Source organism: Anastrepha obliqua, chromosome 4 (genome assembly GCF_027943255.1).
Source record: "Anastrepha obliqua isolate idAnaObli1 chromosome 4, idAnaObli1_1.0, whole genome shotgun sequence".
NCBI classification, from domain to species: domain Eukaryota; kingdom Metazoa; phylum Arthropoda; class Insecta; order Diptera; family Tephritidae; genus Anastrepha; species Anastrepha obliqua.
Genome location: NC_072895.1, coordinates 125,764,393 through 125,790,697, shown reverse-complemented (window position 1 = coordinate 125,790,697; position 26,305 = coordinate 125,764,393). Strand labels below are relative to the sequence as shown.

The 26,305-nt window shown below is 33.1% G+C and overlaps 2 protein-coding genes across 3 annotated transcripts; one reads left to right on the top strand and one right to left on the bottom strand.

The window, feature by feature from the left end:
* Window positions 1-695: 695 nt before the first annotated feature.
* On the bottom strand, window positions 696-22,778 carry LOC129245241 (potassium voltage-gated channel unc-103). Its single transcript, XM_054883285.1, has 15 exons — window positions 22,621-22,778; window positions 21,685-22,561; window positions 19,974-20,217; window positions 15,786-15,967; window positions 9,477-9,631; window positions 9,273-9,393; window positions 9,080-9,200; window positions 6,696-6,814; window positions 6,439-6,629; window positions 4,122-4,264; window positions 3,511-3,704; window positions 3,320-3,414; window positions 2,127-2,248; window positions 1,768-2,059; window positions 696-927 (listed from the first exon to the last, which is right to left on the bottom strand). The coding sequence occupies exons 2-15, from the start codon at window positions 22,558-22,560 to the stop codon at window positions 828-830; spliced, it is 2,955 nt and encodes a 984-aa protein (XP_054739260.1). The 5' UTR covers window position 22,561; window positions 22,621-22,778; the 3' UTR covers window positions 696-827.
* Window positions 22,779-23,881: 1,103 nt separating this feature from the next.
* On the top strand, window positions 23,882-25,738 carry LOC129244494 (gamma-soluble NSF attachment protein). 2 transcript variants are annotated; one of them, XM_054882142.1, is made up of 7 exons: window positions 23,882-24,014; window positions 24,090-24,130; window positions 24,294-24,409; window positions 24,478-24,672; window positions 24,735-24,805; window positions 24,884-25,271; window positions 25,573-25,738. In XM_054882142.1, exons 1-7 carry the CDS (start codon window positions 23,959-23,961, stop codon window positions 25,648-25,650), a joined length of 945 nt encoding a protein of 314 aa, XP_054738117.1. In that variant the 5' UTR covers window positions 23,882-23,958; the 3' UTR covers window positions 25,651-25,738. The 2 variants fall into 2 exon arrangements, with proteins under 2 accessions (XP_054738117.1, XP_054738116.1); XM_054882141.1 differs by having other exon boundaries at window positions 24,063-24,130.
* The last annotated feature ends 567 nt before the right edge of the window (window positions 25,739-26,305 follow it).

Sequence of the window (26,305 nt, the reverse complement as noted above, 5' to 3'; positions counted from 1 at the left end):
AGAAAAATGTTTTTCTTAATTTTGGTGTTTCACGGAGATTCGAAGCTACGTTCTCTCTGAATTCCGAAAGGTAATCACGCACCATCCCATTCGGCTACGGCGACCGCCTTCAAGGCAGAAGCTGCTAGAAAGTACGAGTTGTCACATTTAGAAATTTCGATAGTTGTTAAATACATATATATGAGCAGAGGTGCATGTACAATGTAATAAGTCTTAAGTTGAGCGTGCGAACATAAAGTAAAATACCTAAGCACTGAAATTAAATACAGCAAGCAAGTTGTCCCGCCATTAGCTTGTTGTTTTTTATTCAGCAATCCAATTGGCCTCTGGCGACAATACAGCATGTTGACTGCGCTTTGTATGTGTTAGTGCAGTCGGGTGGCGTCGTGTCACACATACTTGTTGTCGGTAAAAATCAAAAATTTTAGATATTAGCGTCAAGCACCCGACACGCACACATATAAAGTTCTTGTCACCGGTCTTGTCTTGTGACCGTCACCAGAGGCCAAATGATCGAACTCGGAGAAATTATAGAGAGACTTTTTATTTGAAGAAAAGCGTAACAATATGTTCTTGACATGTTTCTTTTGAAATTTACTTAGTATGACATCTGAAAGCATAGATGACTCTGAAAGTATAAGTACTAATATTAATACATACACAAGCTCTTCTTATTTAGATTTTTGTTCTTTTTATTTGAAACAGTTTGTGACACGTTTTTAACAACAATCATCATTCAACATGAAATTTAAAAATATAAATATGTTTTACTTAAATTTTTCTTTTAAGTTTTATCTTTCGCCATCTAATATAATAATTATAGCTAATCATACACTGTCTAGCTCATCCCATGACTCTGTTGTAGCAATTGTTGCATTCGGAGTAGGTAATACCTTGTCGGATAATATATTACATTTCATTGATTCCCTGTAAAAAAATTATATAATGTATATATAAAATAAATTTCTCAAAGCTATGTACTTCAAATATACATGTGTACATGGGTGGAGGGTTAATCACCCCTCCCCCTTACAAAAAATATTCATGTTAAAGTGGAGTAACAATAACTTGGGCCGAAGTTTGCATTTTAATGGTTTATAACGCTGTGACGTAGTATGCATTTTATACCAATTTTGCTGCAAAGCCATTTTACTCAGAAATGATGAGTTTGTTAGTTTAGTATTCTTGATTCGTCTTCGATATTGCATTATAAATTTAATTCCAAAAATTTTATTTTTTTTAATATTAGGGTGAATCACAATTAAGTTCACCATGGAATTTCTAAATTATTATGATATATATGTATATACAGTTTGTGTTGTGTTGGCATGGTAATTTCCAAATGCCATGATATTAGTTTGTTTGACATCGGCGAATTCAAGACGAATCTATTAAAGGTGGTAGCAGTGGACCAGCTGATTTGCTTATTTTCTTTTACCGTGTGCATTTGGATGTCAGCATAAAATTAAGTTACGAAACGTATTATTTACATTCAAATTCGTAATTTGAAAATTGAAATTTTGTAATGAATTTAAATTCAAAAGCTTTTTTATACAATAAATAAATAAAATAATGAGAAAGTACGCGATTTCTTTTAAATACATAAATCACTTCTTTCTTTTCTACTTTGACGTGACATTCTAATGTACAAAATATTATTGTTGGCACAGTGGCACCACTTTTAATGAATATTCTCAGGGTGAATCTGTTTCTATTGCAAAGAGTTGCCCTAATGAATATTAAAAGCTAAAAGATAAAAAAACTTGCCTTGGGTGGATGGTACTTCCTTGCTGATCCAGATACAGAGATACATCTTGTAAGGCCTTTTCTTGTGCAGTAGTATTAACTAATTTATTTTGACGAATCCATGTAGCTCGTTGTTTTTGCTTCTCAAAAGTAGAAAGAATAATTTCGTTTACATATTTTACTTTATGGTTTCGGTTTATTAATTCCTGGATATTGCTTTCCTGAAGGCTACTTTTTGGTAAATTATGACGGGCAAGAGAAGCTGGTCTGGATTTTGAATTTTTATAGAACGCTTGAATGTTTTCAATATCATCTGTAGAATAAATGATTAGTGTAATTATTTAAATGTTAGATACATATGAGGACCCTCCCATAAATACCCCTTTTCTGAATATCAAATTGGTAATTTGATGGATCCCTTCCATCGTTTATGGAATCCTTGTTTTGCGCCTTTGTAGCACACGAATTATTTTTCGGCTTATTTTTTTGATGCATACCAAAACTGAAAAATATAATGGTTGGTTCATATTAACATATCGTTATTGCATATTGAAAGACCGTCGTGACTTAAATTAAACAACTGCTATTAATTCAAGGATGATAGAATATAAGATTGAGCCCATCAGAGAGGATTTTTGGAGTAATTTTTGTGTGACGTCACACTTGCGCAGTTGCGAACGAAAATGTAAAAAACGCGAGCGATTACAAGAAGGAGTATAAATGTGATAAAATTGATTATTCTCATGTTAAAATGGCAACGTTATTAGAAATTAAGCAAAAATCCAAACTTTAAATATGAATACTTTGAAATGAATTTTGGGCCTTTTGCAGACTTTGTTTAATTCTTGTGGTTCTTATTACTTTATACATATCATGCTTTCCATTTCAATTCAACCGGGCTATTCGGGTCATGTTCTTCGATTTCGATGTAACTGCAATATGTTGCTCTCTGGTCAATATAATGAGACACGTATTTTTTTGTTCGCCCGAAAAATTTTTTTTTCAAGAGTTATCGGCAATTTTGTTTTTTGGCTCAAACTCGATTTTTTTTAATTATATAAGAAAAAATTTTTTTTAAATGCCCATAACTTAGTCAAAAATGAACCGATTTTAATAATTCTGGGTTCAAAATGATCGTAATTTCTTACACGAGCGACTTCATGTAGAAACAATTGCAAAAAAGTAGTTGCAAATTTTTTATTTAGAAAAAAAGAAAAAAAATTGAAATTTTTTCGAAATTCAATATTTCAAAAAGTGTATTTTTTTTATAACTTTTTCCAAATCAAAAGGACATCTCAAACTTTAATAGAGCTGAATGCCTAGTAGCTAAAATGCGTGGTTTTTGAGTAATGAATTTTTGAGTAAAAAACCTGTTTCGCACTTTTTGTTTTTTGCAAAATAAAACATTTTCAACTTCTTTTTTGCAAATGTTTCTGCATGAAGTCGCTTGTGCTTTAATAGATATTTTTTGGTAGCATACTTCAGACTTATTTTTATATACATGAGATATACTTTTAAGTTATGATGGTCCGCTGATATTGTTAATGTAACTCTAACTGTAAATGGAACTCACATTCTTATGGATGTTATATCGCTTGTGCTTCTTTCTCTATCTAAAGATTTAGCTCTCAGATATCTATGTTTTACTTCGACTCCAGCTTGAAAATCCTTAAATAGTAAAAGTTTAGAGTTTTTATCGAGTAGAAATATATTTAAAAGTCCTATGTGCTTTTGTATGCTTACTACATAGAATAGTTTACTTACATCACGCATGTTATAAGTTAAAATCAGATTGTTGGCAAAACTCTCAGAAAATTCAGGATACAAATCTAATATATCCAACAAATCATCTCTATGGATTTTGTGAATATCACAATAAGTTAGAGCACGAACATTTCCGTTTGATTTTCCTATGGTTGCGTAATTACATGGATTTTCTCCAAAAATGTCGTCCTTTCCTAAATAACACAATTATTAAAAATATATTAGTTCGCTTTATTTTTTAAATTGTTGTAACATAATTCAATTTATAAAGTCTAACCGTATTTTAATATTACAATATTTTATTGCCGAAAAATCTTCTAATTTTCTCTTCATCAATCTCCCCTTTTTCTTTATTCTTATTGCTCTTGAAACATTCTTCCCTTTAGCAAGCGTTATTGAGTTTGAAATATTTAATATATTTAAGTTTTGGGGATTTGACACTATTTTTCGATTTCGAGCTACAGAAATTTCTGACGAGCTTCATTACCAATACATACAAATAGAACATATTTTGCATAAACAAGGGCATGTCTTATGAGTGTTAACATTTTTAAAAGCGTCCATTGGAAAATTTAAAATATTGGACTTTTACTCGTAATACGATGTCTTACCTAGAATTACCACGGTATTGGTATCTCTTTGTATTTCTATCGATCCTCTTGCAATGAAAAATAGTGATGTCAAAACGTCACCTTTATGCACTAAAACGTCCCCAGGAGGGGCATGCGTGGTTTTAAATTTTAATGATAGTGCTCTGAAAAATAAAAGTAATGAAATAAATTTAAGTAAATGTATCTGTATAAATTTATAAATTGTATGTATAAATTTACGATAGGACGGGTTATATTGCGTTAGAAAAAAATTAAGAAGCCAGACACATGTCTATTTTAAATAGCTTAGGAGAAATTTTGGGACTTTAAACCACGTTTCTTAACAGCTTTAAGACTTTTAGTTTAAAGTAATGAGTCAAGGTGTTCAGTTTCCATTTTTAAATTTAACTAGTATTTTTTTAGTGGCTTTGGAGATTTAAATAAAATATAATAATTAGCTTGGCAATAGCGATTATAAACTAAAAGTGTATGTTTTCGAATATTGTACACCATAGGTTTTAAATTACATTAAGGCTTGACGACTATACTAGCATCCTGAAATGCCAAAAATTGTGTATTAGATATGTTTGCAAAATTGTGCTTTGGATTGCTATCTTCTTAAAGCGGAAACTTAATTTTATAGCCAGATCCTTGAAATTTAAATAAATCCAGGATTTGAAAGTAGTTATATATCTATTTATTTTATAAAGTGTTTTCCAATAACAGGTGTTACAGGTGAATGGATTGCGCCATCGAGAGATGATTAACGTTTTTTTATGGCCATAATTGGATGATATTGATCTGGACAACGTTTATTTTCAACAAGACGGACCGTGTTACCTCTCGAAGAGGTGATCACAATTGGCCACCGAGATCTTGTGATTTAACACCTTGTGACTTTTTCCTTGGGGTCACGAAAAGAGAAGGTCTACGCCAACAGCCCAGGGTCGATTCAAGACCTTAAAGATGGAATTCGTGAGACTATCGAGGACATAGGGCAGTCACTTTGCAATTCGGTTATGGAAAATTTCATGAAAAGGATATTGTCCTGTAAACGTGGTCGTGGTGGTCATTTGCCTGATGTTATTTTCCAATATTAACGGCATATCTTCCTCGTTATAATACACATCTGATAATTTATATTAAAAAATAGCATTTTTCTTTGAATATCAAAATAACACCTCTTATTGGAAAACCCTTTATTTAGAAGCCGCCTTTTAAGCACTAGTAACGTCGCTGTGCCAGTGTTCTATTGATCTGTTATTTAGACTGAAGAAAAGCTTTTTGCATGTCGGCCGTGAATATTCCTGCTTCTTTATCTTTATATTTCTGCTTGTTTTGCTGTTCGACGTCATAAAGTTGAAAATAAGATTTGAACCATAATTGGAAGATATTCAGAGGACCGTTTCCTCCATGTGTGATTAAGCGACAATGTAACAGTGGGCATTAGAAATAAATAACAAGGTTCCGAATCTCCAAAATTATACGTGTATCGGTGATTTAGAAACTTACGTGTGATTCATCTTTTAGGGTTAAAGTTTGCACTTTTTGCAAATTCTTATAGTTAATCGGCATATTAAATCTTTTCAGAGAAAGGGCAAAAATACTCATAAAAGAGTATATCATTCTAATATGTGAAATTCTAATATACGTTTCTTAATGCACCAAATTTCAAATTAAATGGTAGAACGTCATGCAGCGTAATCGGCAGACGACTAAAAAGTGATTTCTCAATATCTGGGTGTCAATTCTCGTCCTGTGTAAACGTGAAATGAAAAATGTTTTCCCGTTTTCATTACACTTTCGGTTCGCGTGCCGTAAAAAAATAAAAAAAAGTCACAATGTTTTCACATGAAAATTATAAACGGGAATGAGAGGAGATCTTTTCATTTCACACTCGATTCTTGTTACATGTTAAAGTTAAATAAAATTTAATTATTCTTAATTGGCGCAATAACCGCTTACGCGATTTTGATAAAGTAAATTATTACGTAATACATATAAATATATAGATGACGTATAATAATTGTAATAAAACTCTGCTGGATTGTATTTTTTGTATATTCACAATGGATTTTTGTAAACATTTTCTAAAATATTCTCAACGATCCAACTAACCCGACGTCAGCTAACCTCACTTTGATAAAAATTAAATTGTTATTTCAATCTATCCATCATTCGGTTAAGTTACCACCGGTTATAGTCAATATTAACCGGACATTGAGAAAATGTCTCTAAAAATTAAATTGTTAAGATGTGAAGTTTGAGTTCACTGCAAGTATTAATGCAATCATAGGGATGAGTGACCTATTGACCTGTATGATGAATCTTTACATACCTTAAACAACCTGGACTGGCTCCTGAAAAGGCTGAGCACGTTGTTAGCAGCTTTCTATTTAAGTGTAAGCAAATATCGGCTTGAAGGCATTCTGGAAAACCTTTCAAAACCGAATTCATGTCGATTCCATTTGTATAGGACCACGCGTGCTGAAAATACTCCTCTAATCGTTGTCTAAGTGGATTTGGAATCTAAAATGAAGCATTCGATCTTGTATCACGGAAATATTTTCCCTTTGTTGCAAAGTATCGGATTACCTGATGAAATCTAATAAATTCACGCACCCTCAACATTTGTGTATGATACCTGGCAGTACCCGAGTAAAGTCTTTGTATTATTGCAGAAACATTTCCAAATATACTCGCATACATAAGAGCTAAAAAATTAATTTAATTTTTATACTAAGGCGCTAAAGGAGGAACATAAACACTCTCACACAGCTAGACTTACTATATATGTATAATCCCACGTACACAAAGAACAAAGATTAACAAAACTAGGTAAATAAATTGAAAAAAAAAAAATCCAAAAGGCATTTATGATTTAAATCTACCTATGTGTGGGAAATCCATGGCTTCACATACAGTTGAGGGATTTAAACATGCATTTTCTATTGCAAGTACGACTTAAAGTCCTTCAATTACAGTTATTTATCTGAAAGCCTTTAGTTGTTAAAGAGTTTGCCCTTCATAAAGGATCGTTTTTAAAGCTCTGACTATAATTCTTTTCAGAAGGTACCCAGAATTGCCGAAATAAATGAACCGATTTTGAATATTGTCAAGGTATTATTTTTACTGAGTTGATACATCAGTTGTTACATGTCACTTTTAAGAACAATCTGCCGACAGTGTGAGCGTAATACTTTGCATTGTAAACAAGTCATAGTTTGGTGTATTTTGCAAATTTGGTTTTGTCGAATTTATGTATGCATGTTTGCTTATCCGGAAGGGATTGAAAGCATTTATTTTGACTAATTTCAGCAATGACATTGCGACTGCAGGGCCCTGGAATTTGGCTGACGTCGTCGTATATATTTTAAGTGGCCTTCATATTTTTATAACTGTAGTTGACCGTACTCTGGTCTCATCTTCACTGAAGTGCCGAATTCCTGATTGGACTGTGCTTAAGGCACACTCCTTTCCGGATCATAAATATTATATTCAGTTCAAAGATCTTCCTACCTAAGGAGTCCGGACTAGGATCTATACTGCCAAAATCTACAATTTGGTTAATTCAAAACTTTCGGAGCTTGAGCCGACAAGCTAATGGAGATATCTTCCTCAGCTTGTAATAACGTTCTTGTCCGCTAAAACCGCTCCTTTAGAAAGAAAAGCCACCTCGCTGGGTAATTGAACGCTCTGAAATTAAAACTTAGAGTAAATGGCTTTTTAATTGAGCAAGAACGAGTAAATGAGAATGGGAACTATAGAAGTTATTATTAGGAATCTGCAAGTCCGAAATTAGGAAAGCTAAGCGGGACTTATAACGCGTGTATAAAGTATCAATACTGTATTGTTGTCGCTATCCTAACCGGGTGTTGTCCATGCGATGTGACTTGGCATTAGGTACTTCGAGTCTCCTTTGCGACAGCTGCCTGGAAGGTGATGCTTTAAATATTGGAAGAAGCGTTGGAACAAGTGTATTGGCTGCCATGGAGGTTACTTTGATCGCAATAAAATACATGTCAATGAATGATTGAAACCTTTTTGTTTTATTAACAAATACCGGGTACTTTTTGAACAGAAGCTATATCGCGTCAAATAAAAACTTTAACTTATTTCGTTTCATAAAAACTCTAGGTCTAAGTATGTTTTGTTTTTGTCAATCCATTCACTAAAGTTCTAAGTGTATGCGGGCCATAATCGTAAGGCTAGATATTCTTGGAAAATTCTGAGATAAAATAAAACAAAATAAATTTAGAATCTAGTGTTTCATATAATACCGAAAAAAGTAGTTTTGTAACAAAATATTTTAAATACGTGGACAAATGTAATTATTTATTCAATAGATGTATAAAAATTCTGACAACATAAACTTCAAATGGCTAGTCAGGCGATCTAGGAAATCTGTTTCCTTGTTAGTACATTTTTAACAAAATACAAATAACATACCCGGGCAAGTAAGGAATCAAGTCTGGTGAAGACTAAATATTTCACATTTAGTGATTATAACGATTTTCGTTATTTGAAACAATTAACCTATCATGAATTTATTAACATATCATTGAATAACATGCTTCATAAAAATACGCACCACAATTGATACTAAAATATCTATAGTAATGTTATACGCACATAGAGGGTTTGTGGCATGCGGCTAACTTTGCAGTTGCGCGACTGAATCGTGTAGTGCTCGGATCTGTAATTTTTCATTCACTAAAATAGGTAAAATCATATTTGTCTTGCCTTTTTAGGGAATATAATACAAACTTTTAATTTGTAGACGTTTTAGAATATCAATTATTTATGTTTTTTTAACAAATAAATAAAAATATTCCAAAAATTTCAATTACAAATTTTCTGGTAACAAAGGTGAGTGTGTCGTTGGATTGCCTTCTCAAATGAACTGCAATACTCTTATTTGATAGCCAGCACAGTGCAAGTCACAGCCCCTTATGTATTTATAACATGACACTACTTACAGCCCACAAGCATTACACATATCGTAAACACTTTTTCGGCGTCAGTATTTGGCGCGACATTTCCAAATCCCACGGAAGTCAATGAGGTAAATGTAAAGTAGAGAGCCGTAATATATCTTGACTAAAAATAAAAATTATTTACATGTGCATGAACGTATGTAACTTTTTAATTATTAATATGAAGTTAAGCTACCTTAATTGTTGGCCCACCGGTGTTATTATCAAAATACGGCTCTTGAATATCATTTCCTAGTGAATGCAGCCAACCAATATTTTTTGTTAAAAGTGTTCTTTCCGCATTTCCTATAGCATACCTAAACATTAATATAATCCGATGTTCAACATAATGTGGATATAAATATGTATGTATGTATTGTTTTAGTATAAACGGTTTTACCAAATGCAAGCCAACCAGTGGGCGATGAGTACAAATGTTGCCATTAGAAGTACTAGCACAGCAGCTCCATATTCTGAGTATCTATCAATTTTTCTAGCCACCCTCACCAGTCTAAGTAAACGGGCAGTTTTGAGCAGCCCTATTAGGGTAGTTGTCTGGAAAAAATTAAAGTATTATTGCTAAAATTAACGACATAAATTATTGGTGAATGAAAGCATTATGTGCAAATTGGGTATTTGGAAACCAAGGAAGAATATTAACAATTGTAAATAAAATTAGTCGTAGCTTAACGACCCAATAAATGTGGATAAGTGCGCTTGTTGTTTATCAATGTTTGTTTCGTTAATCAGCAGTTCACTTTGTAATATATAACAAGTTATATAAACTCTAGAAAATTATTTTCTTAAACTTTCGTAAGACGATCTCATGTAACTGTTGTGTTAAAATTGTCAACAGAGATCGCGGGTATTTTAGAACTCTCCGTGTGCAAGAGGTGCTCAATAAGAAGCTTTAAAATTAAAAACGAACCGATTTGTTGTACTTTCCAAATTAAAACATTATGTATTATGTGCTTTCCAACCCGGATCGCTAAATATCGACCTATACATATTGTAGACATTTTATTTGAAATACATTATTTTAGTGCCCAAAACCATGCCCCAATACCTCAGTGTCGCATTAGTAAGAAAGTGAAGCACAGGAATATTTTTAGAAGAAATCTCATTTCCGATTCACTCATTTTCTCACTGATATCACTTTCATGCAACATTTATTTAACATTTTGTTTGCATTTATACATATATTTGTGTGTATTTTCAGATCTAGGATCGATCTCCCTTCTTCAAACCATAAATCCGCTAGTAGTTACAGTACCTATACCTCACTCCTGATAAATTGTGGCTCCCGTTGCCCATTTTCGTTTAGGTAACTGAACTTCACAGCAACTTAAAATACTTTTACTATACAATGATATATGATATGCATGTATATATGTATATGTGGCATATCTCAATATGATTCAACTCAAAAAACTTGGATTTTGTTTGCTCAAAATATTGAAATATTTTTGCACCATATGATTTCACGTGAGGAGTTGCTTTGAAGGAATGAAAGAAGCCACATGCTTAAGTTAATTCCCAAAAATCATTAGAAAATACACGTAGGCTTTATTACGAATTTATGTGTCGCGTGGAGTGTAAGGAACAGAAAACAATTATTTTAATTATTCATTTGCCCAGTTCTTTTGAAAATTTATGTGTATCCTTTTGTATTTTCCTGATTTTTTATATCTAAATAGTTGAATGCAAATAATCATGCTGTCTAAAGATAAAATTTTTCCCTTATGCTTAGAACAAACTCTGATACTCTGATTATATTGTGTCACTAGTTTCGAGCGAAGCTACAAAGTTAATGTAATTTACAAAAAGAATCAAAGTCGATTTTAAAACTGAACAATACAATTTCAGTAATACTAGAGGTATTGGTGAAATCGGTCACAAAAAGATGTTAGTGCCACTTCGAAAATGGTTGAGTTCAGTAAATTGCTCAACTCCTTGCGTGCAAATTTCTGTTCATTAATGATGGATCGTCGATTCAATCTCATTTCAAACCCCTTGTGTCATGTGAAAATCAGTAAATATATACATTCGTACATATAAATGTGTATATTTGGGATTTGAAAAATTCTGTTCCACTCGCTGTCAGACTCCTTGACTTATATCCAATTTGCAATAAAAGTATATGAGTTTTTGTGTAAAAGAGTCAACAATTTTGCTTTTTTAATGTATTCTTGCAGTACGCATGTACTCGTATGTGGGAATGTGTTGTTATTAGTGTTCCTGTTACTTCGATTTATCAACGATTTAAGAACACTTCGTACTGTACTCGTATTACGACTAACACTGTGCCCCAGTTATACATAAGTAATTCGATACCTGTTATGACCAAATATATACATTTAAAAAATAAAAACGCTCATAGAAAATATAATATTATTCACAATATTTTCTTTTTCTTTTAACATTATCTTAAATCAATAAAATTTTTGATAGAATCTTATCGAAATCCATATTTACTTGTATATTTTTTTAATTAAAACTGCTTCAAGATTACGAAAGTGGCAAGAATGTCTAAGTTGATTATGAAGTATTTTCTATGATGATTATGCGCCAATGAATGTTATCGGCAAATTATTTTATAATTGCTATTTTAAAGAAAATTGCGACAAGTACAAAAACCGTTTGCAATTAAAATGGCACGCACAATGTGAAAAATTACATAGAAGTGTATAATTGTGGAATTGAAGCTACTGGGTAAGAATTACAGCGTTTTTAATTTGCTTAAACATAACATAAGTAATTGCGCTCAAAAGCTCATTTAAGAAAGAATTATTGACTTATAATACCTCTTCATTATCCAAGCCGAGCTGTAAAACATTGGATATATAAATAAATTAAATTAAACATACAAAAAGTTTGAAAATATTTGCAAAAGTAGATAATATATTCGGTATCGATTGCCGGCAAATATGGTATTATTTTTAAATATCGTTAAAAATCGTTCCAATTAATAGGAATATTAAAATACACAAAAAAAAAAAAGAAGTCGGTAGTATTTACATACATACATATGCATATGCATTGTTTTAGTTGTATTTATTTTTTAAATTATGTGTATCAAAAAGTTCTGTCGATATAAATATATGAATGTACATACATACATATCAGAAAACTCTAATATCATTAAAAATCACAATGTGAATTGACGTATTTATATATGTATATATTTAAGTAAATTTAGCTATAAGAGCGTTTATTTATGTTATATTTCTTACTTTAAAAATTGACAGACCGAGAGATTTTATTATTGTGTCTGTAACTGATGACAACTTCTAAGATATTTATAAATTGAATATGCGACCAACATTGTGCTCAAAATGAATTTTAATCAAAAAATTCTGAAATGAGTCATCAATTGATTATATGAGAAAATTGAGGTTGTATGTATATTTCCTTTGGTGGTTAATTAATTGATTCTTCCTCACATACGGCTCGTATCGTCCTCGTAGCGTATGCGACAAAATGTACACGAGGCATACCCTTCTTTGTCGCACACTTGTGCTTAAATAGGGAACCACACACGAGTCATCAGTTATGCTTAGATGACTGTCAGAATGGTCGACCTGTCACAATGGGTCCGTACCGTCCGCAACGCATTTGCGTTTTGTAGAGCATGTCCGACCGACCGACGCAACGGATTTATTCTGGCAGATCTATTACTCGTTACAGCATGCAAGCATCTACGCCTATCGTACAGGAAAGTCAGTCGCTTTTCGACAGTTCACTTGTAGTTTGTTTAAATTTTTCAGTGTGTTTTAAAAATCGTAGGGCGAAAATGTTCGCGGAAATCATTAAATTTATACAATTAATTGTACGTCTGTTTATATAATATAATCACAATTTACAAGGATAAGGGCCCTCACGCTTGCCAGAAAATAGTTTATTTTAAATATTTTTAGACATTCTGTACAATTTATGAAATTTGGAATAATCTTCATTTAGCGTCTTGTTTATAATAAGTTTATTTTGTATATTTCAAATGCCCCATCCATTGCTTTATTTTTCTATTATTTTTCATTCTGTTTAGAAGATGATTAAGCAAATTACTCAACATCTCTCCGCGGTGTATTTCGATGATTGACATACGGGATCAGCAAGAATATTGTCATCGTCGTTGCAAGTCTTTTGCACCACGTGACAATAACAGTACGAGTCGTGTGTGGAGGACCTAAGTTTAAAACTCGTAGAATTTCAATTGCATACAGTAACTAGAAATTCAATATGAATCAGTAATTCCACAAAACGACAGAGGAATGGAAAGATAAAAAAAAATATTCAGACTTATTTTGATTAAATAAATAATAATAAGTAGAGTCACCTTCTTTAAAAACAACGTATGCGATTTATAAAAACTAGATAAACAGGGACAAACAAATCCCAAAAGTGATGATTTTCTCATGCAAATATGTTCTCTCATAAATTCACCAAGTTCTAAGTTTTTCGATACATATGAAATCGGAATTTGAAGTTGTCTATATTTTCCCACAGCGATTATGATATAAAAGCACTGATATCGGAGTACAATTGCATAATAAAGTGTATTTTTACTTATCTGTAGACCCTAAAACAAACATTTGGCGAAGAGCTGTTTCATTTAAGCAAATTGCTTTTTTCATCAGAGTGAAAAGCTGGTTTTATGCCTGGTCGTAAATGTTTTAACTTTTTCCGATCCCAAGAGAGTCTAACAACGGAAATAGAACTTTATAAAAAAGGATTTCTTCAAATTAGAAGCACAATGATAATAATTTTTAGACTCCGGTAGACTTATATCACCAACACAAATAAGTTAAATGACTCCAGTTAAAAAGTATTTGTTAATTAGGTAATACTTGAATTATTTCATAAGAGCATGTCCTGCAACTTTAATCTGATTTTTTTTAACTAAATAGTAATTATATTGTATATTTTCCATATTTGAAATATAAATTTAATTGTTGTTTTGATAATACATAACTTCTCTTGAAAAATAAATAGGAAATATATTATTAAAGGTTTTTATTTTCAATAATTTTTTAAAATGACTTAAAAAATATCGTGAAGAAATTTGTTAAAAACTCGATTTTCTAAATTATTGCGCAATATCGGAAATAAACCACAATTAGCCTTATCTTAGTCACATAAAAACCATTACCAAGGAACAAACTAAAAAGGTTCGAATGATAGCCCACAATTAATGATTTACGTGATACGAGAACGCGCCTCTATAAAACTGCTGTTCTCTTTGCTCTCATACATATATCCGGCATACATCCCGCAGTACGGGAGATCAACGGTGTCAACTTGCTGCACATGCTACTACTGGCATCTTCATCAGCAAATACTTTCATTTGTGCAGCATTTGCATCCGTTCGCATGAAGTGATCAAGCCTAGGAATCGCAGGATCTTTATTTCCTTTACCATTTCAATGTTTCTGTAAGCTCTGCAATATTTGCCGTAGACCACGCACAGGTATTACTTATGCACTTATGCAATCTTTCTGTCGAACACTCCAACAGCCGCCTCAAAACTTGGTGTTATCGTTTAAGTTTATATGCCATAAACTTGTAGTGTGTTTTTCGTTCACTGCTCAATTGCCAATTCTTATATGAGTGGCTTAGTCTTGTAGCTCGAACAATCTTTTCAGGAAGTCACCCTGTCTGAAATCTCGTGTTATACCAAATTCAGCTATCGAGGAATAAGAGCAACATCTTCTCGTGGTTTCAAAAGCGACATTAAAATCAACAAAAAGAAGGCGTGTTCGATTTTTTTTCTCGGATATTTTGTATTTGTCTCTTTGGGAGTATCTGGTAGATTGTAGATTTACCTGGCCAAAATCCACAGTCATAAGGTCCAATTAGTTCATTGAGAGTGGGTTTTAATCTTCCACGCAAACATATTTAGTTTCTTACACTCGTGCGCAATAATAATAAGCTAGACCAAATTATTCATAGGAGTTGATGCATGCACCTTACTAGCTTCCCGCAGCCATTTAGCATGTTCCAGAAATGATTTTTTATTGGTTTTCAAGCGCTTTTTTTATCGCCCATAATCTCTTGGCACCCAGAAGAGACCTGCAATACAAACAAAAACTACGCTTGACAACCATCTCCAGATGTTCATCCTTTATATGACACAGAAACGCGGACAATATCAAGCAGATGAGAAAGCGTTAAGAGTATTCGAGAGAAACATAAGACTATGGCTCAGTTCTCGTAGACGACGAGCTTTATAATGCCATCGACATTGTAAAATCTACACAAGTAGGACTTTACCATGTCATAACGTCAACTTCGCAAAGGGTGAAATTTTTGATCTCAGCTTAAACCAACAAAGTTTTGTAGAACCACATAAGAAGAACAAAATACACAATAATTGCTAATTAATGGTAATGGAACTAATAATTTTGCAGCTTTTTTTTAGAAACGCAGCTCATAAAACTGATATAAGGCGTGCAGTATAATATGCACAATGCATATCAGTTTCTTGGGAAGAACATTAATCTCGAGGTATCATATGTTACACCCAAATAGCCAAAACTGCTAAATTTATGGTTATTTCGGTTCTTGGCATAAGTAATGAACGCGTGTGATAAATTTTTAGTGAATACAATAATTTTTTGTTTCTTCTTATTAAATATATGAAATTTACGAATCTACGGGTTTAATTTTAATTGTTGTATGCCTTGAATGTAATTTTTATTTTAAACATTACCTCATCAGTATCACTTCCAACTAGCAACAAATCGAATGGAATGGCGGCCACTAAGTCAATTAGGAACCATCCACTCAAATAGTGAACCGCAATTCGCCCGGGATGTGAGACGACTTCATCCTGTCCATCAATAAATGTGGTTCGAAAATTTATAAGTATGTCAATAACAAAAGTAACATCGACTGAAATTGAAAGAAATACTCTTATTCAATAATTTCAATGTTTTTATAGATTGTTGTTAAGCAAAAATACGGCTTTATTATAATCCCTTTCGTAGCAATCAAAACTTATATCAAATTTAAGTTAAATCTAAGGTAAAATCATTGAAGTATACTCAGAAATTTGTATTTTCGAGTGTATTCCTGTCAAACCTCCTCATAAAAAATCATTTGTCTTTTGAAGTCGGCTTAAAACTGTAGATCCCTCCATTTGTTAAACAACATTAAGAGGAGGAGGAGCTGGGCAAAACACCTAATAGAGGTGCGCGCTGCCACTGAGCGTGTGAGCGGGGAGGGGATCGTGTTAGCTTCGTTATTCGTGCGGGTTATGTAGTCTCGATGCCGCAGTGGACGGGCAATGATTTGTGTGCAGCTCCTCGTCGTAGATTTATCCACGTTACAATATTCAACGTTAAGATGCCCCCAAGTGAAGATTTGGTTCATTCATGTGTGTGAAGGTTTCGGGCAAGAAGTTCGAATTCAAACCGTCCACGCACTAGGCCCAGCCAATCATGGAGAACAAATGAAAATCTTGGATTCGTCGATAAAAGTTTGCATGATAATCCGCTTCAGTCCGTGAACTGCTTCACCCCGGTTGCCCGACCTTACCCCCATGGACTTTTTCTGTGGGGGTACCTCAGCATTAACCCTCCGATGTTCGGTGCCTTATGATGCGGTAAGTGCATCATAAGGGTCTGCCCAGACCCATACAAATAATGTAAGAAATACGGTTTTAAAAATAATTTTATTTATATTGAACGGGTTGGTATTAATTACGAAGAGCAATTGGGTTTACAACTATATAGTTGCATGGAATGTTCATTAGGTCATATGGGACGATTACATTTGCTGCAGTTATAACGAGTTTTACGCCGCTTTTTCGAAGAAGAAGCAGCACAATGGTAGCACGATAACCGTGTTGAAGCAACTTGAGCATATGATTGTTGCTGTGCTGCATCTGATGTCGGTGGACAAGATTCCGGTACCTAAAAGTAGCGAAATAATTTATTTTAAATTAGTAAATATGAATACATGCATACACATATCTTTATACGCGGAGATATATGTAGGTGTGTATATAATTCATACTCACCTTGATATTGAAAAGATTCATTGCTTGTCTTATATGAGCAAACCTCCATACTAATGGGTTAGTCGCCCGTTTCGTCATATGTGGGATAACTAGCTGCCGTGCCAATTCAATGATAAATGAGCGCCTCTTATCACTCTGCTTTTCCGGATTCAGCTCGTCATATATGATGAATGAGGCCAAACCGGCAATATCAAGCATATTATAAAACATTGCCAGTGGTCAACGGTTTGTCGAGCGTTTTCACGAATAGCCAGTCAACATTTGATCCATTGTATCTACCCCCGCTTTAAATTTATTGTAGTCCAAAATTTGATCTGGCTTGAATCCTTTCAATGGATCGGTGCTTTGACGGTAATGGGCAGTGGATAACATAATTACTGGCTTTTTCGGCTTTGCCATATACGAGCACAGAGTGATATTATTATTGTGATAATAAAATAAAGTGCTTATAACATCACGCTTCGGGTTAAGCAATTCATGCGGAATGAAGGTCTTATTTTTTCTTACGGTACCGAATAAAGCCACTCTACGATCCATCAACATTTCTGCCAAGTTGTATGTAGAAAAAAAATTGTCAGCATAAACAGTCCTCCCGCTGTCCATATAATTTTCCATCAATTTCACGACGACTCGTTCACCTTGATTCGTTTCTCGCTGGCCACCTGGTGGCTTTCCGGTATAAATTATACCTTTCAAAGGGTAGTTTGAAACAGAGTCACAAATCCACCACACTTTCATGCCATATTTTGCCGGCTTACTCGGAATATATTGGGTGAATCGAGTTCGCCCACGATATGGAAATAACTGTTCATCGACGGTTACATGACAATCCGGAGTGTATGCTTTCTCTAAATTGGCCATCAGCATGAGCCATACATCGTCCAGGGCAGCAGATTTGCTTTGCTTCAACCTCTCAGCACGAGTACCACTGTTATCGAAACGGATGAAAGTAGTTAAGCTGTTGAACCGATTCAATGGCATAAAAAAAAAAATAATAATTAGCGCGTACACTTCTGTTAGGTGTTTGGCCGAGCTCCTCCTCCTATTTGTGGTGTGCGTCTTGATGTTGTGCCACAAATGGAGGGACCTACAGTTTCAAGCCGACTCCGAACGGCAGATATTTTTATGAGGAACTTTTTCAAGACAGAAATATAGAAAAATGTTTTTATTAATTTTGCTTTCATCGAGATTCGAACCAACGACCTCTCTGTGAATTCCGAATGGTAATCACGCACCAACCCATTCGGCTACAGCGGCCGCGATTCAATGACATAGTGGCCTTATAAATTGGCATATTGTAACTGGCCCACAATTCTTTCGCTGGCTGAGAATTCGAGTGGAATACACCAGCAATAAGTAGCATCCCAAAAAAAGCATACATTTCGTCTTCGTTAGTCATTACCCAAGAACGTTGTTTATTACTGGGATGCTTTTCATTCCATAGACGAAACGCTTCAACGGCTTTTCTGTTGGTTTCCCGCACAATGATACTTACGATTTCAGGAGACAGCAATAGCTTGAAAAGAGCTTTATGACTCGGTGACGCTCCTCGTAGTGGCCCTTTACGAGTAAAAGTTGTAACATTGTGACAACGAGGCCTTCCAGGTGGTGGAGGATTTGAATTCCACATCTTACCATCTTTCGACCTGTATATAAGGCCCTGGGTAATAGATGTGGTACATGATTCCATTGTGGTTGAAGCCTAAAGGGCGATAGCTTCTCTATACAAATCCTCAATATCATCATGGTTTTCATCCAGAACAGCCTCTAACTCGATTTCCTGTTCTATATCTGATGCTTCACCGAAGTCATCTTCATCTGGAAAATATTCATCATCTTCTACGTCGCCACTTGTTTCAAATGGATCGGACTCCTGTCCCATAATTTCTTCAATTTGTACCTGAAGTCGCTGACGTTCTTCCTGACTCACATTTGCTGCACTTAGCTACGAAGCGTCATCACATCAACTTCATCCATATTTACTTGTTCCATTTTATTTAAAAAAGCACTTCCCACTAATTAAAAAATACGTGTTCACTTTAATTTTCAAATGTCAACTAAAAAATTATCTCTGCCGCTGCCTCCGCTAACAGTTTAGTTGTTTACACCTAACGGTTAACCAATTTACAAGAGAAGCTTATATGGCTTATAATCTTTAAGAGAAGCTTAATTAACGAAATTAGTTTAAAATTATTATTTTTACAACAAATATAGCAAAAATCTTAATTTTGCTACTTCATTGTGTTTAGCACACTACATTTTGGGAAGTCATGGACTAAGAAGCCTCAGATATTAAAAATAAAAGATCTACATACATTTAAAGATCGAATGGGTCTGGCCAGACCCATATGGACATCGGAGGGTTAAAAGAAAATATTGTTTGCGAGGTTAATGACATCTCGACATCAATTCTCCAGCGAGTGACTCGAAATATAAAAGTGTATCCGACGTAACGATCAACATTTAGAGCAAATACAATAATTTTTAATATTTATCTTCTTTGTAATAGTTATTGAAATAAACGTTTATCAGTTGTACTTCTTTTTGAATTTAGTTTTTAATTCACAATTCTGCCACCGGGCACCCTACATATACCAAAGAGGGGGTACGCGCCAATTATATATAATATATTATATTATATATAATATATACATATATAATATTAAAAAAATAAATTCTTGTTAGAGACTTTGGTTAATTTTAATAAAAAGTTAAACAAATTTCTTTAAATATATTAAAGTGTTTATTTCAAGATGTTCTCGAATAGGTCTCCTTTTTTTATTTTTGTCACTCATGTTCGCGAAAATCCTATTTTATATTGCTTTAATAAAAATTTAAGGCCTATTCATATTGATTATTGAGTAGAGTATTACTCACCAATTAAATCTACAATCACTAGTGGATCACTGTTAATATATTTGTTAGTTCGTCTTTGGTAATCCGGCTCTCCAAGTAAGAACGCAGCGACATATGGCGTGAATATGGCTGTATATATTACAAGTATTAAGATTATCCAGTCCCAAACAGCTTTAAATGGCGAGTAGTGTAATATTGTCCATTTGTGATACTCGGTGTTGTCAATCTTTTTATCTGGCAAAATCGTTGAGCCAAGTGATAACACCTGTACATGAATCAATATGTCATTACATAAAAAAAAGATGAGTAAATATGTATATGTAAACAAATGTACTTAATTATTTAAATAGTTTAAAGTTAGCCACACCGTCAGGACTTCCCATAGTTAATCCAGAATGCAGAAAAGTTAAAGAAGCATCATACATACATACATATTATAAATATGCTATATAGAGAACGACCGAACTTCGGCTTCGGTAAATTTTTGTATTCAAGAATTGTATAACTTTTAAGTTTTGGTAACATTCCGTCGAGTGTGGCTAGTGAGCAATTGTTCAGTGCTGCAAATCAGCTCTATACCGGTAAACGGTGCCTCTAACAATATTAGTATTAAATAATTACTGAATGTACGCATGTAAAAATAAGTTTTTGTGTTAGTTTGACAATCATAAGTATTTTTTTATTCCTTGATAACTTATACATGTGGATGACATTCTCAATTAAAAATAAACATACATTTAAGAAAAATATCATAGTGCATCTTATATCGCTCCCAGTCGGAACATAGGCCGACACATTTTTTTGCATTTTTACATCAAGAAATAAGTTGGTATTTGCCAATTGCTTTAAATATATTTCTTACAATTTTATAGGTCATATCCTCATTCTCCACAAGATTTATAGGTCCTCCATATACCTCCATAAAAAATTCTCTACGTTCCATCTGACTAAACGCCTTATTTTTAGTTTTGTTCTAACAGAAAATTCAAGACCTTTTGCATTTGTAAAGGTCAAAAATTTATCCTTGGGTAGAGTTTACACCCTTTGTTGAGTGTTTTGTAGTAGTGTGCGGCTTGATGGTTTTCCAAAAATGGAGGAACCTAAACTTTTATGCCGCCTCCGAACAGCAGATATTTTTTATGAGGAGCTTTTCCATGGCAGAAATACACTCGGAAGTTTTACGTTGCCTGTCGAGGGGCAGTCGCTATCAGAAAAAAAGTTTCATATCCTTTGGTGTTTCATGCCCAGGGCTTCGTTTACGTCGACAGCTGTGTGTCATGCCGAAGCACAAAAACCGTACCAAACTATTATTTTCATGGAAGCACAAATGAAAACGTAAAATTAACTAATTTTTTTTGGTTCTTAATTTAAATTTGGGTTTTCTATCGCATATACATATATATATATATATATATATATATATATATTTTAAAGAGCACTTAAATAGGCACATAATAAATACATTATAGTTGTGGCAGGCTTTAAATTTTTCTAATAAACGAATATAAAAGTCCAATAACGTTTAATGCAATTTTCTTATAAAATTACTTTTATAGGAGTTAATTCACGAAAAAACAAATAATGACACCATACGCTTGTATTATCGTAGAGCGCTTTTAGACTATAAGTATTTATTTTTTATTTTTACTATCACGAAATATAAATAAATATGATCCTTCGTATAAGGTATCATATTAATTACGTAATATACAAATATTTATATTTTACTTACAGCCTCAACCGAATCCGGCAATTTCAGCGGCTTAGCCCCAAGTAAAGGTTCTTTGTCGGGAATGTCGTCAGTATGTTCTTTCGAAAGTCTCTGTGGAATTTTCTTCTTTATAAAATTTTGTGATGAGATTTTTGACCGAACACTGTCGTATGATACAGTCTTCTCAAAAACATTTGCTTGGCTATGTATTCTCTCCTTTCGTTTGTTGTATGTAAGATCATTTCCATAAAAAATATTATTTTTGTGAAACTTATCCTTTTCGCTTGGTGTTGTAGATGAGTGAATATTACATTTTAGGTTTTTCTCTTCACATTTCATACAGTTTTCTCCGTATACGTTCCATTGATTTCCATTGTTTATATCATCGCTGATTTTATTTAATGTAGAAAATTGTTTTTTACTTTTGCTTATATTTTCCACAACCATACATTTGGTGGTTTCATATTTAATTTTGTTAGTAGGTTGTTCTTCTAATTTATTTTTTATCTTTTTATATGATATATTTTCACTCTCATCTGAGCGACCAATTTTATGATAAATAAATCGATTGATATTCATTTGACTCTTGCTATTGTACTCGTGCTTATTATAGTCATACCCCTCCGTAAATATACCGGAGTTAATGAGTATATCCGAAACGAAAATGGTTTTCTTGTCCATTTTCCTGAGTTTACACATAAATGAAAAAAGTTCTTTTTCTACAAATTTGTTTAAGTTGGTATTTAAAAGTAATTCGTTAAAATTATTTGTTTTGAGGCACACTTTTTTATTACGATTTGCTTGCATGCCATTATTTGAAATATAATATTCACATTGTCGTAAAATTTTATCCAATATCCGGATTTCATTTAATTCAAAACATGAATTGTGAGACATGCTGAAATGTATAACCATAATATTTAGTGTATTTGAACAATTGCAATAAAAAATATTTACCTCGTTTCTAAGAGTTTATTTGTTTAACTAGGTAAAAAAAAAAGTTTAATAAGCTTTTATTTCGGTCGCTTTCAACCAAGACTTTGTTTGAACCCTAAAATTATTAGTCGACAAAAGAAGTAACCAGCTCAATTGAAATCACGCAAATGAGTATAGTAATTGAAAAATCAATACTTTTGTATTGCGCAAGAGTCATATTGGTACGAGTTTAAACATTGCTTTACAGATGATGTGTAACTGCAAAAGTGTTGTGAATTTGAGTATATGAAAAAGAGGGTTATATAATTATTGCCTTCATAACTCAAAAAGGCGATAAGAAACGATGTGAATCATAGATTCATGAATGATATTTTTATTGTATGAAAAGAAAAATATAAGACAGTTTTTTTAAATTAATACTTCAATGTTAGAAGAAATATTGAATTAAATCAAAAAACAAACAACAACAAAAATATTAAATTTACATTTTTGTATTAAAACCAGTCGAAAGAAAGCAAGCCAACATGACTGTTTACTAGGGCAGGATATATGTAGATAGCAATATTCATAATGCAATACTATATATGATATAGAAAGTATGAATCAGAAATTCTTTAAGTTGCTGTGAATTGGAGGTGTAACAGGAGCAGGGAGCCTTGACGAAAAACAGTCTTGCACAGGATAGTTAATTGTATTTAGGTAGAATAAGATCAATGCAGCGAGCTGATTTAGTGAAAGATGATTTTTCACAAAGATTATTAGGCGTCTTTCCCAACATAAGTCGAATGCATTCAAATATTTTCCATCCTAGTAACCTTGATCTCCAGCTGGAAATATGCTTTGCTTTTATAAAAAATGTTTATTCACACGAGCCACGTCGTTTCCAATTCGGTGCACGGCCGACGTAAGCTAGCAAAATATTCTATGGACGAAGTGCATCTATTCTTATGACTATTTTTTCAATATATGATTTCTCTCGCTCGGTGTGAATATTTTAGAAAAAAAGTTGTAAAGACCCATTGTGAACACACGATTCCCGGATTTTGTGGTTTGATTGTCAAAGGGTCTGCTTCTTTATGGGGTTTGGCAATCAAGCTATCAGTCTTGAAATCTTCACTATCAAACTACCAAATCGCAAAAATAAAATTTATATAAATGTTGTTGTTGCTTTAGCGAAGTCACCTTCTATGAAGCCGCTTTGGTTACACGCATGCTTGCAATTCAAAAACTAAAACCTGGATATCTGGCAACTTGCTAATATTATTATAAGCATTTGGTGCGTTTTGTCAACACTGGTGGAAAACTACTATCCAAATTGTTATTGATTTGGCTTAGGAGTAATGAAAAATAATTTTTAATATGGAGTCGAAGAAAATTGAGGAGGGTCAAGAATTGATTCGACAAGCAGAGAAAAGGTAATCGTTGTTTATTCAAAATTAAAATAAATATTTTTTGCTTTTTAGCTTGAAAGTTGGATTATTAAAATGGAGACCCGACTATGACGTAGCCGCAGATGAATACACAAAAGCAGGTATTTGTTGATTTTTATACGATATTTGCAATAGACTATTGTTTATTAATCTCATATCCGTGTTTAAATTCTTGTATTATTTAATTTGTTTTTTCGGGAATTAAAAGAATAATTTTAAGAGTTTTACTATGCTAATTCTAACTATTTCTTGTAACATTTTTAGCTACCGCTTTTCGTATAGCTAAGTCCTATGACAAAAGCAAGGAGTGCTTACTAAAGGCCATTGAATGTCATAAAAACAATCGTTCATGGTTCCACGCTGCTAAATGCTATGAGCAAGTAAGGCTTAATAGAAATTGATTTAATTTTTTACTTTATTAAGGAATGTTCATTTTTATTATTTTTAGATTATTCTTATATTGAAAGAAATGAACAACTTACTGGAAATTGAAGAAAATGTAAATAAGGCTTGCAATCTTTATCAGCAACATGGATCACCTGAAGCTGCTGCAACGGCTTTAGATAAAGCCGCAAAAATTGTAGAGCATAAGCATCCTGATTTATCTTTAACATTCTATAAACATGCTTTAGAAGTGGTCATGGTATTGAAAGAAAAACACTTGATAATTTTTCAGTTTATTCTAACAATTATATTGGTTAATAGTTAGATGATTCCACACGTCATGCTGCTGAATATGCGTCGAAAATTTCGAGAATTTTAGTCAAATTGAGAATGTAAGTTTTCGCAAAAATGTTAATAAGTATGATTGTTGTTTAAGTTTTAGAATAATTTATTAATCGAATTTTCAATAGGTTTGATCAAGCCACTGATGCAATAAGACGGGAAATCGGTTTAAATCAACAAACTGAGTCATATGGGCAAATTGGTCGCTTAGCCGTGGCCCTTGTGTTGGTTCAACTAGCTCGGGGAGATTTTGTGGCAGCTGAAAAGGCTTTCAAAGAATGGGGCAATTGTTGCGATTCAGATGAAGTTCAAACATTGGAATTGCTCTTACAAGCATTTGATGATGAGGACCCAGATTCAGCTAAACGTGCTTTAGCCTCTCCTTTTATTCGCCATATGGATGTTGAATACAGCATTCTCGCTAGAGACATTCCGCTCCCAGAAGGATTGCGAACCGCACCGAAAGCTGATGTGATCAAAGATGCTGCTCCTTCCTATACGTCTCCAAATTCTGAGGTATGTTTCCTTCCTTATAATAAATTTAACAGTACTGAGTTAATATCAAATTAAATAAAGTAAGAATACCAAATTATTTTTCCGTCATACTGGTGGCGCGCAAGGCAAATAAAAATTGTCTTATCCTTTATGCTCGTACTTGTGACGTAATACGAAACATATCTGCCGATGTAATTTTCATTGTATTAGCCGTTGTAAAATTTTATTTTATTTGTGGTGATTAATACCTATGACTTAAATTAACTCGATACTGTGAAATTGGAACCTGTGCAAAACTAATTTTTCTATTTTCAATTTTAAGCAACAACAATCTGGTTATGGACCTACTGAATCTAATGTACCTAACAATGATGATGAAGAAGAGGAGGGCTTGTGTTAGTCATTATTAAAAGGCTTTACTTTAAACACTAATATTCGTTTTGGTATTTAATAAAGTTAATAAAAGTTTACTCCCTTAAAGAGATAAACCCAGCTTTTATTTTATCAATTGACCTTGTATTTGCATAAGGATTTTTCTCGGTATCGAAATCGTATAATATTCATTATTACGTTCATTCATTCAACTTTTTTAGTTCAAGAATGGAAGCATCCCTAGGTAAGATCTTACTCGGAATTGAGAGAATAAACACAAAGAAGAAGAAACTTAACCGGAATGCAAATACAAATATTTTATATTTTCATATAGATAATATTTTAAATAAATAATATTTATGACGCATTCTAGATTTCATGATATTTTAATTAGTTATATGCACGTATTAAAACTGTATGTGGGGCGCCGACTGGAGCCGAATAAGTGATCTCCAAAATTTCGTTTTTTATTGATATGGCACTCTGAAGGCTAAGTTTCGTCATCAAAACTGGTCTTAAATGTTTTTAAATCATCCTTTCAATAAACAGAAATGAATCCCAAAGCTCATTGAAGAGAGATCGAGGTAAAAGGAAGTTTCACTGCAAACATGTTTCATCAATTCTCTTTTTTTCCCATATTTTACAAAGCAGAAAATATATAAAGAATTGTTCTATATATTAGG